The sequence below is a fragment of the Parasteatoda tepidariorum genome, chromosome 2 (genome assembly GCF_982258835.1).
Source record: "Parasteatoda tepidariorum strain Cologne lab strain chromosome 2, Ptep-v5.0, whole genome shotgun sequence".
Lineage (NCBI taxonomy): Eukaryota > Metazoa > Arthropoda > Arachnida > Araneae > Theridiidae > Parasteatoda > Parasteatoda tepidariorum.
The window spans coordinates 104420700-104435019 of record NC_141756.1 but is presented as its reverse complement, the minus strand read 5'-3'; the positions used below and the strand labels follow the sequence as shown (position 1 = coordinate 104435019).

The following is a 14320-nucleotide window of genomic DNA, read 5'->3' as shown; positions in this document are numbered from 1 at the left end:
CTTGCCAAACACGGAAAAAATTAATAGTAATATATCAATTAAAAAAATGAGTTTCAGAACTTAAATGAGTAAATTTATGTATTTTTCCCTTTGCCCGTACTTTTATCTATTAATATCGTTTTTTAACATCGGCCCATTTTTTTCCCTACTTGCCGTAAAAAAAAATACATATAAATAGCAGCAGAAATCGAGTTGTCTTATTTAGTCTCTGATATTCGCAAAATAAAAGATACTACTAAGTAAATATAATAAGAAGAAAATAAATAATGATTTGATGTGATTCGTTTTAAAACGATGCAGGCAAATATTTGGGTAACTTCTAATGAAGATATTAAAAATGGGAATCACAACTGGGAACTTTCAGTCTTGAAGGGTCAATTTCATAACCATTTCCACTTAAACTCAAGATACTTTTTTGATTAATAATATGGATTACAAAATTAAATGAAAAATTTTAAATTACACATATGAAGATGTGTTACTAAGCTTCTTTTGAAATGCATCAACAGAGCTAAAAATGAACCCATAGGACTAGGCACAGACGACAGCTCTAAAAATCAACCTCCAGAACATGAGAAAAGCAAAATGCACTGTAATTCAAAAGGAATATAGCGATTACAAACAGCTGCAACTATTGAATGAAGAATAATGTATCGATAATTTTAACATAGAATGTAGATGGAAGGTCAAAATTTCTTTGCGTAAGGTGCAATGAAGCAGAATCCTGCGAATGCGTGAGTTCATTAATGAAAATGGCAAGACCCGTGCAGAAAGCATTCTGCTCATTAGAATTTAACGATTGTCATTATGCTATTGCAGTGCAGAGATTTAGTCAGCGTTACTATCAAAAACCTCCAAATGGGAACAACATAAGCAGGGAACAGGGTGTCTGTACTTCCCATGCCCTAAACAATTTCATTTTATATTTTTATTTTATAAACATCGTTGAACAGACGACCCAATTTGGGGTTTACGACTACTAATGTTCAACTCTGTAGCCTTGTAATTTTGAGCTAATCCAGACAGAAGACATGAAAACCCTGGATCAAGTATTGGGAGAAATTTACTTTCATGGAGAACTTTTTGATGGAACTAACCCGCATTTGCATTACATGGAGAGGGAGACCACGAGAACCTCCCAAGGTTAGCCTGAAGGCGAAGGGACTTTAACCCATGATCTGTCAAGCACTGTGGTAGGTGCAAGTCGGATGTGGATTCGTATCAACCAGCCATAGCTGGATTCGACCTGGTTCCCCTCGTTGGAAAGCGGACGCTCTACCCCTTGAGCTATCGTGGCTCTACCCAAAACAATTGCAGAACGCATTTGTATTGCTTGAGTCGGTAACTGCCCTAATGTTTCAGAATGTATGGCGTGAAATGGACTACCGCCTAGATGTTGTCCATGTGACCGAGGGCAGTCACATAGAAAATCTGTAATGCATGTTTACGAATTTTTGAAGTTCCTTCTACATTCTGTGCAAATTTTATCAACAAATTCCATTTCATTAAATAGATATTTCCGTTTGTAATCACTACAATCATTTTGAATTACCCTGTATAATATGTCTATAAATGAGAAATGCAGATGAGTAACACCTATAGAATTACAAAAAACATGTATTTTCCTACTTAGTTTCTTATAAATATCAAGTAAAATTCAAATTAAATTCAGACTATGAATTAATCAAATTTTGTGATAAAAAACACTTTCACTTTCAATTAAAAAAAATGAAATTGTTTTCTTTCATAAAATTTAAAAACAGAAAGATGGACAGAAATTATGTTATCAACAGCATGTCTAATAAATTATTTGATGTTATTCACAGCAGATTGATATATATATATTTCTCTACATTATTATTTATTACTTTTAATGATGTGGCAATTCTATGGGTGAATCGGATTGAGCACTGCACGAAGGTAGGAGTTCGGGAGGGCGACCGATCTGAGAAAATTTATAAGTATTATAACCGTAGTGAGAAGTTCGATCGACAAACTCCCCCTCGTTTAAAATTCCGAGGTATACCATGTGCTGATATGCTTTGGATTTCCTAACAGATTCTGGGGAGAGTCTTCTCCTGATTGTATCGGTGACGTAAACAGATTCGATAGTTTTCTTTTTTGGAGCTGAAAATTGGGCACGTTTTCCAGACGCACTGTCATTTTTACAAGAACCAACACTATCTGAGATTACTTTTATAGCAGTCTCTTTTCTTGAGTCATGGCAGCTGGAGCTTCTTTCCGTTTCAAGGGATAAGAAATCGGTTAATAAATCTACACCTAGAGGCAAAGGTTGAGACTTCGAACGAGCCCTGCGATCGGTAAGTTTGTTTTCTCTGACCTCCTCTTCCTGTGATCTCCATTTGTGGTGAAAAAGCTCTAACTTAAGCCGGCTAGGTGATTTTAACTCGACCGAGTCATCTCGATAAGAAAAACTGCCGATAGCGGGCAGCTGATTGACTAGAACGAAATCGACTGTACGAGGGTAGGCCTTGCACTCGCTCTCGGCGTTGAGCTGGTGGCGATTGGCTCGTGCGTACAAAATGGGGCTGGTCTGTCCAACGTCAACGTGATTGGAATATACCCTAATGCGATGCCTGTGTGATTTCTTCTTGGTCTCTTCTTCGTCTTTTTGGGGTAGAGATTCTTTTCTGGAATGTTTCAAAATATTAGTGGTACTCTTGGACTTACCATCGTCCTCTTTAAAATCAGAGACTGTCTCAATTTCTTTGTTAGTAGAGGGGTTATCAGTGTTAGTAGCAGCAGCAGCAGCTTGGTTAGTATCAAGAACGTGATAAGAGTCATGAGAAATGTTATCATCGGTATCCTGCATGCAAAATTCTGGACTCTGGAAGCCTGCAAGATCAGATTCTGGAGATACTACACCTGAAACGTTGGCAGAGCCGTTGGAGATTTTTCCGAAATCGGGGGCCGTGTGGGGTGTGGTCGGCTCGGAAGTGGATTTGGGAGGAAGCAGAACATCCTTTGGTACATCTGACATTGAACCACAAGACGAACTTGTTACCGGCAATAAAGGCTGAGGAACTATGGATGAACTTATACTTTTTGTTGGTGAAGTAGGTGTCCTACAACTAGTAGATCTGTGAGGAAATAAAAATCATAATAATGAAGATACTTAAACAAATAACATGTTTTCATTCAGCGGAAGGGGAAACTAATTATTGTTAAACTAAATTATACTCCCAGTGGCAGAATTTTTTTGAACTATCTGAGACTAAACTCTCTAGCACTAATTTCTTTCTGCAAGATATTTTTAATACTAACTAACATATATGTTACTAATTTAAAATTACAAATACACTGTGTTTACAAAAAAAGCTATAATTTTCTTAATTGAACAAACAATCATTTTTTATTCTAATATTATCGGTGATATTCTCACATTTTGTGGGGGAAGCACATATTATTTACTTCTTTGCATTTCTTAAATAATTAAAAATTACAAAAACACAATTGAAAAAAATTATTAAATATCATGAAATGCGCAGTAGTAATTACCAAAACAAAGATAGATTAGATTGTTGTAATAAATAATATCATATAAAAAAATATTGGATTTAATAACTATGGAGAAATCAATAGTAAAATACAAAAATTTGATAGAATTATTGCCTTAAAAAATAAATACTCAAATGTGAGATTCGAATTTTCCATATTATTTTAAATATATCGGGATGTTTAAAAACCACGTGAAAATCAATATCAATAACTGTCAAATATACAATCAAAACATCATATCGATTTACGATACTGGTGTAAATTGAGGGAGTCAAAAAGTCATTATCTAAATGCGCGATTAAAATATTATGTGTAAATTTCTCTTAAAAAGAAAAGTATATATTTTTTACTTTTCAAAAGAAAAATCTTTCAGCAAGAACTCTTTAAAGTTCTGCGACAAGGTCGCCATGGTTCTGCCAAGGGGATTGTACTAGGAGTGATGAAGCAACAAAACTTACAATTTTCAGTTTTGTTTAGCGATATCAAAGCAGCCAACTTCAATTTATAACACATTTATTATTTATATAAATAACATCAATGACCATACAATAAGGCTGCAATAAAAGCATTTTTTTTTTTAAATTTCAATGTTAATCTGAAGAATGAGAGCAAGTCATTATACACCTCTGTTATTATACACAAACCTCATTACTGTGAAATCAGCGGAACTATCATAATCACTTCAGATTAATTGAATTTTGTTTAATCCGGTACATCATGAATACAATTTATTTTGAGCTATTAACATATGTTATGTACTACATTAATGTATGCAAAAAATTTTATTATGAACTAAACAAATTAAAATAAGCTTTAAAGTTATAATTACTATAATAAACTATTTTAACTATCTAATTTGTCTATCTGCTACTTTCAACAAAGGAAGAAAATAGGAAATAGCATTGATCAAAATAAATTATTGGGATTTATTCATCATTCATTACACTAATAATATAACTAGGTCAGGTATTATTTTATAACATACTATACTACCATACCTAATTATTTATTATCTATGATGTATCCAGTTTCCTTTCATGTTAAACATGCAAAATACAACAATAAATTATTGCTGACTCACGGGACCAAACATGTGTTTCATGTGTGTAAAACCATATTTCATGTTAAGCAGTTTTGCGCTAATGAGGTTCAACTGTAAATGAGAACTATGAAAAAAACTACAAATAGGTGTAGAAATTAGGAAATTAAATCAGTGGACAGCAGACCAGTGACTAAAAGATATTACTAGTTCATACACATTTTCACTAGTCCATTTACTTTTCCTTCTTAGATTTTTTTGGTAAAAAAAAACATAAAAAATTGAATTTAAGCAAAACATGAGGCTGAAAATCAAAAATCCGAACCATAATACCATCTTTCAGCATCAATTGCTGGTTCTGCAGTTTAGGGAATAGTCTGATTAAAAAAAAAAAAATTGACTTCTGTTACAAATACAGTAGAGTCCCGATAATCCGAGCCCCGGTTATCCGAGTTTCCGCTTTAACCGAGCTATCAAATATTTTAAGTTTTTTTTGTTCTAGTTTATTTTTTATTTTTAAAAATACAACCAAAAAACAAATCTGAATTTTATCTTACAAACACTCGGGAAAACAAAATCTAACAACTTGATCCCATGAAATGATCGCTAATATCGTCAATAATGAAAATGAACCTAGCGAAGATGATGAAGACAGTGACGATGAAAATCAACATATAAAAATCTCTCACGCAGATGAACTTAAAGCTGTCGAAAATGCTACTGAATACATAGAACAACAAAAAGAGGCGACACCAGCCTTCTTGTTATCCCTAAAAAATGGCAAAACATTGCCGCAGAAAAGCACCAAAGTTATGTAAAACAAAAAACGATTAAGGACTTTTTTTAAGTAAAAACTCTTTAATTCTCGCAAAGTATACTTTTTAAGTTTTTTCAAGTAAGCTTTTTAATAATAATAGGAATTGTATTTGGTATACTCGTATAAATTTTATATTTCTTAAATATATAACATTTATACCAACTGTTTTTCTTTCTTTTTTTATACTCTTCGTTTTAACCGATTTTTTCAGTTATCCGAGTTAGTCGTGGTCCACATTAACTCGGATAATCGGGACTCTACTGTATAGTTATTCAGGTACTGCATGAAGATAGAACTTAGGCAGATTGAGAATCGATTGCAGCACCAATTTTCGTTCATTTCAAATTTTTTACATTTCTACATTATTTAGAATAAAATAAGTCAACTGTATTTTACATTTTGAAATGAAACAGTGAATATTTGGTTAATATGCTAGATCTGGCAAAGCATCGCCCCTTAGTATATTTATACAGTCATACTTACATTAACAACAACCTCCCAACAATGGCAAACTCTAAAAACGACCATGTGCTTATGCCTACGTTACTGGTTACTGTTACTTCTAACTTTTTATAATTTCATAGCAAAGTTAGTCGAAAATCAGCTAAATAATAACCGGACAGATAAAAAATATACAACCTATTGATTGCTTTTAATGTAAGTAAATTCTACTTACCTTTGAAATTGTGTTTTTTGGAAATTATTCTGTCTCACAAATTCAGATACTTGTTTTTGTGTCCGTCCACTATACCTAAAAAACAAGCATATTAGACATTTTTTTAATACTTTAATATTATGATTTTCAGTAAATAAAATATATTCTATTGCACTTTTTGAAAATTTTCATTTTTATAAACTAATTTTTAATTAATTAAAATAAACATGTCTGGTACTTATTTCATTAAACTTTCAATAATATCGGTAAACATTAAAAAAAATTTGTCAGTAGCTACATAATTTTCGGTTTATAGTTTTGAGATATCAATTTCAGGTTATAAGCTCAGCTAAAGACAGCTAACTCTACAATTAAGCAAATTTTTGAAATATTAAAAATACTGGGAGAATTAGTATAAATACTAGATGTAGCTTGTAATGTTCTAACTAAAGCAGAAAGTGCTCAAGACTACAATATATACACTACAGGCCAATCAAAGTCAAGACAAAACACTTTTTGGAGCAAAAAAAAATGCAAGTGATAAATTAAAAAAAGAAATCATGTTAGCTATTTTTATTTTGTGGTTATCTTTTGACTTCTCAATTTATTAGCTAACTTCTGCTCATAATTAAAAATAGGTATTTTTAGATTTATTAGCATGGTTAAATAAGTGCATAAAATTAATAAACAAGCTTTGATCAGTAAAATGAAATAAAATGTTAAAAATATAGAGAAAACATGGCAAAACATATAAAGATTTTTGGAAGAAGAAAAAAAAATTAAAAATGTTTTAAAATCATATTTTTAAATTCGAAAATAAAATTTTAATTAAAAAAGTTTTTAATTAAAAAAAAAGGTGGAAAAATAAATAAGGATAAAATATAAACTTGTCATCAGCTCACACGATCATATCCTTAAAAAAATGGTGCTTTCTAATATTGTATTAATATAGCCAAAGCAAAATATATCAATACAATAGAGAGAAAAACATTAAAAAATTCAAACGAATATACAACTTACTAAGCAAAAAATTTAAAATGAAACAAAAAATGCAAAATAAAACAATCAAGAAATCAAAGAAAGAATCAATTCTTTGTTTGATTTAGGATCATAAATTGCCTCAAACAAAGAATTTCTAGAACTATGGATAGATTAACCTTTTAAGGAAATAAAAAAAAAAATTTATACAACATTTGCATTGTGCAACAAAATGATTTGTTCATTAAATTAGATTTGATTGCCCATGCATGGTTTTATTTTTAGTTCCAGTTTTTCTGTACTTACTTTATTTTTTAAAAAATAGACGAAATTTTTATAATTGTAGTTCGAAAATTTAAACGCCTTTGTAATAATTCAAAAATGAAATGTTTATATCACTTTTAATTTATTAATAAAGCATAAACAAAGTTTTATTAGTTAATAGCTGAGAATATGTCAATACTCAATTTACAATTTATTTTAGTATAAATGAGCATCTTAAAATTAAATTCTTTTTAGTCGATTAATAATGAGTTTCTTTGTGCCAGTCCAGTATACATTTGCCTGGTACACTCGACTACACACTACAACTTAAAGTAACAAAATTAGGGTTGAAACTCATATCTGGAAAAAAATTCCCTGTACACATTATACACAATATATTTAGAGGAAACACAGTTACTGTGCTCTTGTGTGAGTTATATTGGACTAACTACACTAGATTTAATTTCTGGAAGAAATTAGAAAGAAAAAAAGAACATCTGAACATATTTTGCTATAGTAAATGAAATAGTTTAGTATAGTTGGAATATCATCCTTAAATATTCCATAGATTGCCCATTGAGTGGTCATCATTTTTTTAAAAGACAAAAATAAAAATTCCCGGCATTTTTCCATTTGTAAAGAAAAACTCAATATTCCCTGCATTTTCCCTGTTATTTTAGGTGATTTTTAACTTCCGTGAATTTTCCCGGTTTTCCCTGTTATATGTACCTGTTGCACCTATTTGTACCTTTATTTGAGCTTGATTCATGCTCTTTAGGTTTATTCAATAAAGAAATTTGTGTACTTGATGATTCATGCAAACAGACTTTCTCAGAAACAAAGAAAATTTCATACCTGAAGGACGATCCTCTGCTGAAAATTTTGGGTTTCATACGCATTCCTTGTTTTGCATCGGAACAGCGAAAAAATGTGTGATTTTCAATGCACTTTTTCCAGAAATTTTTACATTCATTTCGGCTATCAAAAACAAACTCCACGGTATCTTTATAGAAACCCTAGAAGTATATGAAAAAATTGACCTCAATACCTATTTTAAATTTTGTTAATCCTTAACAATGAAGAAGAGCTTCACATATTTGCATTATTTTAATTTGCTTAAAGCAAGATATAATTGTACGTTTCTTATAATAAATGCAATTTCTTTAATAATATTTTTAAGATGAAAAATAGAGAGAAAGAAATGTTGGTCACTATAGTAGTATATTTAGACCATAGTGGTTAGTGGGATGCAGTTTGCAGTTTCTTTGTAGTATTGAACTTTATGGCGGTTTCAGATGCATCTTATTGTGGATATGATGTACGAATTTTTATCCCAGAAAATTGAGTAAAATCGTTAAGAAAAAATTATTTTATAAGGTAAAACTTCAATTGATACAAAGCAAAATTATAAAAATAAAGACAAGAAGTCCCTTAAAGTGACGAAAAAAATCCCTCTCTTAGCAATGAGAATTTCTGTTAAGATAGATATTCAGCAGACTAAGAGGCCAAAGCCTCTGCTCCAATCGCCAATAATTCGAAATTAAAAGTAAATTAATTGTTCCCAGTGAACAGTTAGGAGCATGGGAAGAGATCCATGGTTGGAATTTATAGAGAGATAACATAGCTAAAAATAAAGCCAATCCCCATAATCAATATTAAATTTTAAAATAATTTGGCAAAAGGAAATCGCCAAAAAGACAGTGAGAATTAGTATAACCATGTAACTGAAACATTTTTGAGGTAAGAAATAAAGAACAAAGATAAATAGGTTGTTGCTTTTGATTTAGTCGCGACAGTGAATTAATGTAATTAGTATTGATATAAATTTAGTTGTTACATTGATTGCTAAAAAAAGAATAATATATTTTATATTCGCTTTTCATAAAATGTACTAAACTTTAAATAATTGGTTTAATTTAATTAAAATTTGATTAAGAATGATTAAAAAAATAAGTTTAAGAAATAAAAGAAATTTTAAAAGATAGGAAATATGTAATGCCTATTGTGGCATCACAGTCGCATTCTCGTCGATGGTATGAAGTACCGCAATATGAATTTATTCAATGTATGCATCAAAAATATATGCAGAAAATATTATATAGCATATAGCCTAAACAATCTGGACTTTTTTAAACTCATGACAAGAAAAATAAAAAAGGCTAAAATAATTTTAAATTAGAGACAAAGAGGATTTCATGTGCCATAATAATAACATGATAAAAAAATCAATTTTAAAGTCCATGTGAAAATAGATCACTCTAAATTTTGAAAAAAGTTAAGGCAAAGTCATATTAGTGGTGAAATCATCTTATATGGAGTAAAATAATAACAAAGTGCTGCTTAAAAAAGTAATTACTTAAATAAGTTATGCAAAATTTACGTGTTGTAATAATTTAGCATTAAAAATACTGGGCTTTTAAAAACTAAGGGGAAATTGATAACAATAATCATAAAAACTAAAACCTGTAATGGTCACACCTGTAATTAAATGGAATAAAATAATAAAGTGCTGCTTAACAAAGTAATTACTTATAAATGGAATAAAATAATAAAGAAGTGCTGCTTAAAAAAGTAACTAATTAAATAAACTATGCCAAATTTGCATGTTGTAATAATTTAGCATAAAAAAGACTGGGCTTTTAAAAACTAAGGTGAAATCGATAACAATAACCATAAAAACTAAAACCCGTAATGGTCACACCTGTAATTAAATAGAATAAAATATTAATGAAGTGCTGCTTAAAAAATTAATTACTGAAATAAGCTATTTCAAAATTCAGTGTTATAATTTAGTATTAAAAATATAGGGCTATTAAAAACTAAGGGGAAATTGATAACAATAACCATAAAAACTAAATAAATTTATCATGAAATTTCGCTCGTCAAAAAGTGGCTATTTTGCAGGATTCTAAATTTGCATCCATATATTAAAATCCGTGTCATGCGATTTAATCATAGCAAATCAAGCATTCTGTCAGTCACAAATGACTTTTGAACCGATGTCAGCGTCACCATTTTCTCACATTATGCCCTCCAATGCAATTGTTACGCAACAGTTTTAAAAAGAATATATTATAGTCTAATGTAAACTTTTTTTTACGCATAATAGATTTCCATTCTGCAATTTGCAACAAAGAAATTTATGAACCATTGATTCTAAACCACAACTTAATTTTCAGTAACAATAACAATTGAAAAAAAAAGTATGACTTAGATTTTACATATCATATTTTTAAAAATCAATCAATCTATTCTGATTTTTGGAAAAGTAGTTTTTTTAAATCGAAAAACAAAATATATTTTAATTTTCATGGAAATTTATAAAATATTTGGATGAAATTCTTTTGAAATAAATCGGCTAGAATTTCTCTAATTTTAAACAAGAAAAAATTTAAAAAAAGCTTAGTTTTTATACTAATATTATATTCAACTAATATTATACTAATTAAGTTATTATATTTAATTTTTTTCTTCTTTTTTTTTAAATTGATAATTTGTAAAAACTAAAAAGTCGTGTTTCACCGGAGATGTACTTTTGCAACATGTTTTCAACAGAAAGGAGTTATTTTTTATGAAGCCCCATTTAAAAAAGTTAAAAATAATCCTTTTTTTCACATCATTATTCATTTAATCCTAACAAAAGCTTAGGGTACAATTTGTTTGTTTTCCTTTCCTGACAACTGGCTTTTTTTCTACTGGTCATTTAATGGACAATCTATGCTTGATTATAAAGTTTTTGTGCAAATTTGCCTAAGTAGCAGATCAGTTATAGAAGAGGTTAAAATTACACATATCATAAAAGAAACTTTAAAAAAAATGTCAGATACAATAGAGTATAATATCAAATGTCTCAAGCATTCTAAATTTTTTTTAAAATAATTTTCTTTTTTAATATATAATACTTACCATCATAAATACAAAGCTCATATCAGATTTTTAAAGATTTAAAGTAAAAAATATCATTTCAAAAAAATACTTGAATCAATGTAATAATTATAAGTAAAAAAAAAATACTTACATAACCTTCAGGATGAAGCTTAACAAGAAATTTTTTCCTCTTAAAACTTAATTTTCTTATTTTAGCCCATGAAAATGTATTGATTTTGGTAAAGTTTTGAAAAACTAGCACACCTAAATGAACAACAGCTAAATTTAGGGGAACACCTTCATGGTCCTGAAATAAAAATGAATTATTATTACATTACTGTTATTTAAAGCTTCTATAAATTTCTTCAAACAAATTCAAAACATTCTTTTTTCTCAAAAATTTAATCAGGGTTGCCCCAGAAAAATAAAGAACAAAATACATAGTTGCTTTTAGTAGCCTTACGAATGAAAATAGTTGCCAAAAACTATAAAAATAGTTTGCCTAAATAAGAACAAAAAATTTTCAATAATATGACTAAAAATTTATTAAATGATTAATTGTCATATACCATGATCCATTTAGTCAAGTTGGTAGCAAATATGATAATTTTAATATAAACTTTAGTGTTCTAGCACTAAATTTTTACATTAAAAAAATTATTATAACTGCAGAAAATTAAATATGTTTAAGTACTAGAACTCATTCAAAAAAATACTTTTTAATTAAAAAAAACATACTTTTTCAAAAAAAATTTCCCTTTTATCTGCATTTAGGAAATATATATATAGATATATATTTGCTACATGTGAAAAGTGATTACTCAAATTCGAAATTCTCATATCGTATTAAAAATTGGGTATTTAAAAATCAAGCAGAATTTCCTAGCGAAAACCGTTGAAAAGGTGACTGAGAAACAAAATAGACTTACAATGGAATCTGTGCAAATTTAGTGCAGTTAAAAAGTGATGACTCCAATTTGCAATCAAATTTTTTTTATTTTTAAAGAAGAAGAAAATCATTGTGTACAGAACCCAATTTATGCAACAACAAAAAAAAACATCACTAGGAGTATAGAAAAGTCTTCTTTTCCTGAAAATAGTTGCAGATAGTTTAATTTTACCTGCTTGTGGCAACCCTTTATAATTCAAAAACAGGGTGCATAGCCAAATCTTTTAACAAAAATAAGCACCTTTAAAATACTTTTTAAGCACTCAAAAAATATTTTTAAGCACTATATACATTAACAAAGTACAAAATAATTTTCAAAGAATTAATTTAATAATTGATCAAAATAACTTTCCTAGTTTCTGAGAAAGAACTGCTTTCTTGATTATATTAGCCACCATAAAAAGACTGAGAGATTTTTCGGTTAGATTTCAGACAGTGGAAAATGAAGCTTGAAATTGACAATAGAGTTGTACACAAGAGTGCAAGAATCTCAAAGAATCCAGCTCAATAGACGCACATGCAGACTCGTAAGTATTTCATAAAATATGTAAAATTATTGGCACCATCATACACTACGGAATGGTAAACTGAAATGGATTGTAGTTGTGAAATCCTTGAATAGAGCAATGTGATAACCAGGATTTTGCATAATACTCAGCAAAAATAGACATGGTAAAAAAAAAAATCCCATTTTTGAAAAAGGAAATTCAGCACTTTTAAAAAACACCCCATGGAAAAAGTACCTTTAAGGCCTCTTAAAAAACGAAAGTCAAAAATAAGCACCTTTAAGCACTTTTCAAAAACACTACGCACCATGAAAAAAGCTGCAATGCAGTTTAGATTTATTCTTCAGACAAATACAACGGCAGAGCTTCATCCTGGCAGTTGTTTGATCATGGTAATTGACAAAACAACCAGCGTTTCTTAACAGCAAGGTGTATTTTAAATCGATCATGGCTGTAAGCTCCCTCACATAAGATTTTATATTTTATAACCGTCGTTGAACAGCCGACCAAATTTTTAGTTTACAGCTATCAATGTTCAACGCTGTAGCCTTGTAACTTTGAACCCAATCCCGTAGACAAGGGAACTCTTGGATCAAGTATTAGGAGAAATTTTTCCTTCGGAGAGGACTTTTTGATGGAACTAACCCATATTTGCGTTACATGGAGAAGAAAATGATGAAGATTCCCCATGATGAGCCTCACAGCAAGGGGAATCTAACCCATGATCCGTCTACCACTGAGGATATTTTATTCAGTACTATGGTTGTTGCGAGCCGGGTGTGGAATTCTTACCGACCAGCCATAGTTGGGAGTCGAACCCGGTTCGCCTCACTGGAAAGCGAACGTTCTATCCCCTACGCCACCATGGCTCACAGTAATATTTGAGGAACGTTGCAGCCGGCTATTTGTTAAACTCATCGAGGGAGAAGGAAGAAGAAAAATAGGGAATGCTAAATCCATGGTCAGCTGACACTCCTATCTTATGAGCCTGCAATGCACAAAACTCATAAAAATTCAAAATTTTCACTTTTTTTCTAGCGTAATTTAGCATTTCTAGATAGTTGGAATCTTACAATAAGAGTAAACTTTTAATAAAGAAAGTTATTTTAACAGACAAAAAAAATAAGTTTAAAAAATAGGAAAAATCTTTAGATTTTCAAATTAATCATTAATAGAAGATAATTAGAAAGTTTTAAACTTGAAACAAAAGACAGGACAATATTTGATTAAACCAGAAAAAAACTGGCAGATCTAAGTAGTCCATTAGAAATCTGAGTAGAGTTGGTAGATATGTGTTAATACTCTGTATCTAATAATATTAATTTGCATCAAGTAATAATGTTCATCATCATCATTTGTGCCACAGCCCAGAGTGGGTCCTGGCCTTCGCTAGAACATGTTTTGTCGCAAGATAATGTGTTAATGTCCTTTATTGATAAAAAATATTAATAATGTGTTAGTGTTTTTTATCTGTTAGAAATAAAGCCTACTGTTTTTACTGTTAACAACTGTATTGCCTAAAAAGGAAAGAAAAAATTAATCAATCACCTTAGCAGGCGTCATTTTTACACCATACAACTCACAACGCCTGGCTGTTTCCAAAAGATTGAGATCGGCTTCAGCAGGAGTTTGACCGCTAACAAAAGAATACAAAGAAAATATTTGTGTAAATATCACAAACATTTAATTATAAAAAACTTTTTAAAAAAAAAGGTCATATGAAAAC

General features: G+C 29.9%; 1 protein-coding gene across 8 annotated transcripts in view; it reads right to left on the bottom strand.

Moving 5' to 3' along the window:
- LOC107442943 (FERM, ARHGEF and pleckstrin domain-containing protein 1) overlaps window positions 1–14320 on the bottom strand; it is a 99398-nt gene that overhangs the window by 60572 nt on the left and 24506 nt on the right. For 5 of the 8 annotated variants that reach the window (XM_087157935.1, XM_087157940.1, XM_087157938.1 and 2 more), the window contains 5 exons: window positions 14143–14230; window positions 11291–11446; window positions 8128–8288; window positions 6052–6126; window positions 2692–3101 (listed from right to left, as the gene is read on the bottom strand). In XM_087157935.1, the coding sequence (XP_087014061.1) occupies window positions 2692–3101; window positions 6052–6126; window positions 8128–8288; window positions 11291–11446; window positions 14143–14230 (890 nt within the window). The remainder of the gene's footprint in view (window positions 1–2691; window positions 3102–6051; window positions 6127–8127; window positions 8289–11290; window positions 11447–14142; window positions 14231–14320) is intronic. The other 3 variants (XM_087157941.1, XM_087157939.1, XM_087157936.1) reach the window with 2 other exon arrangements.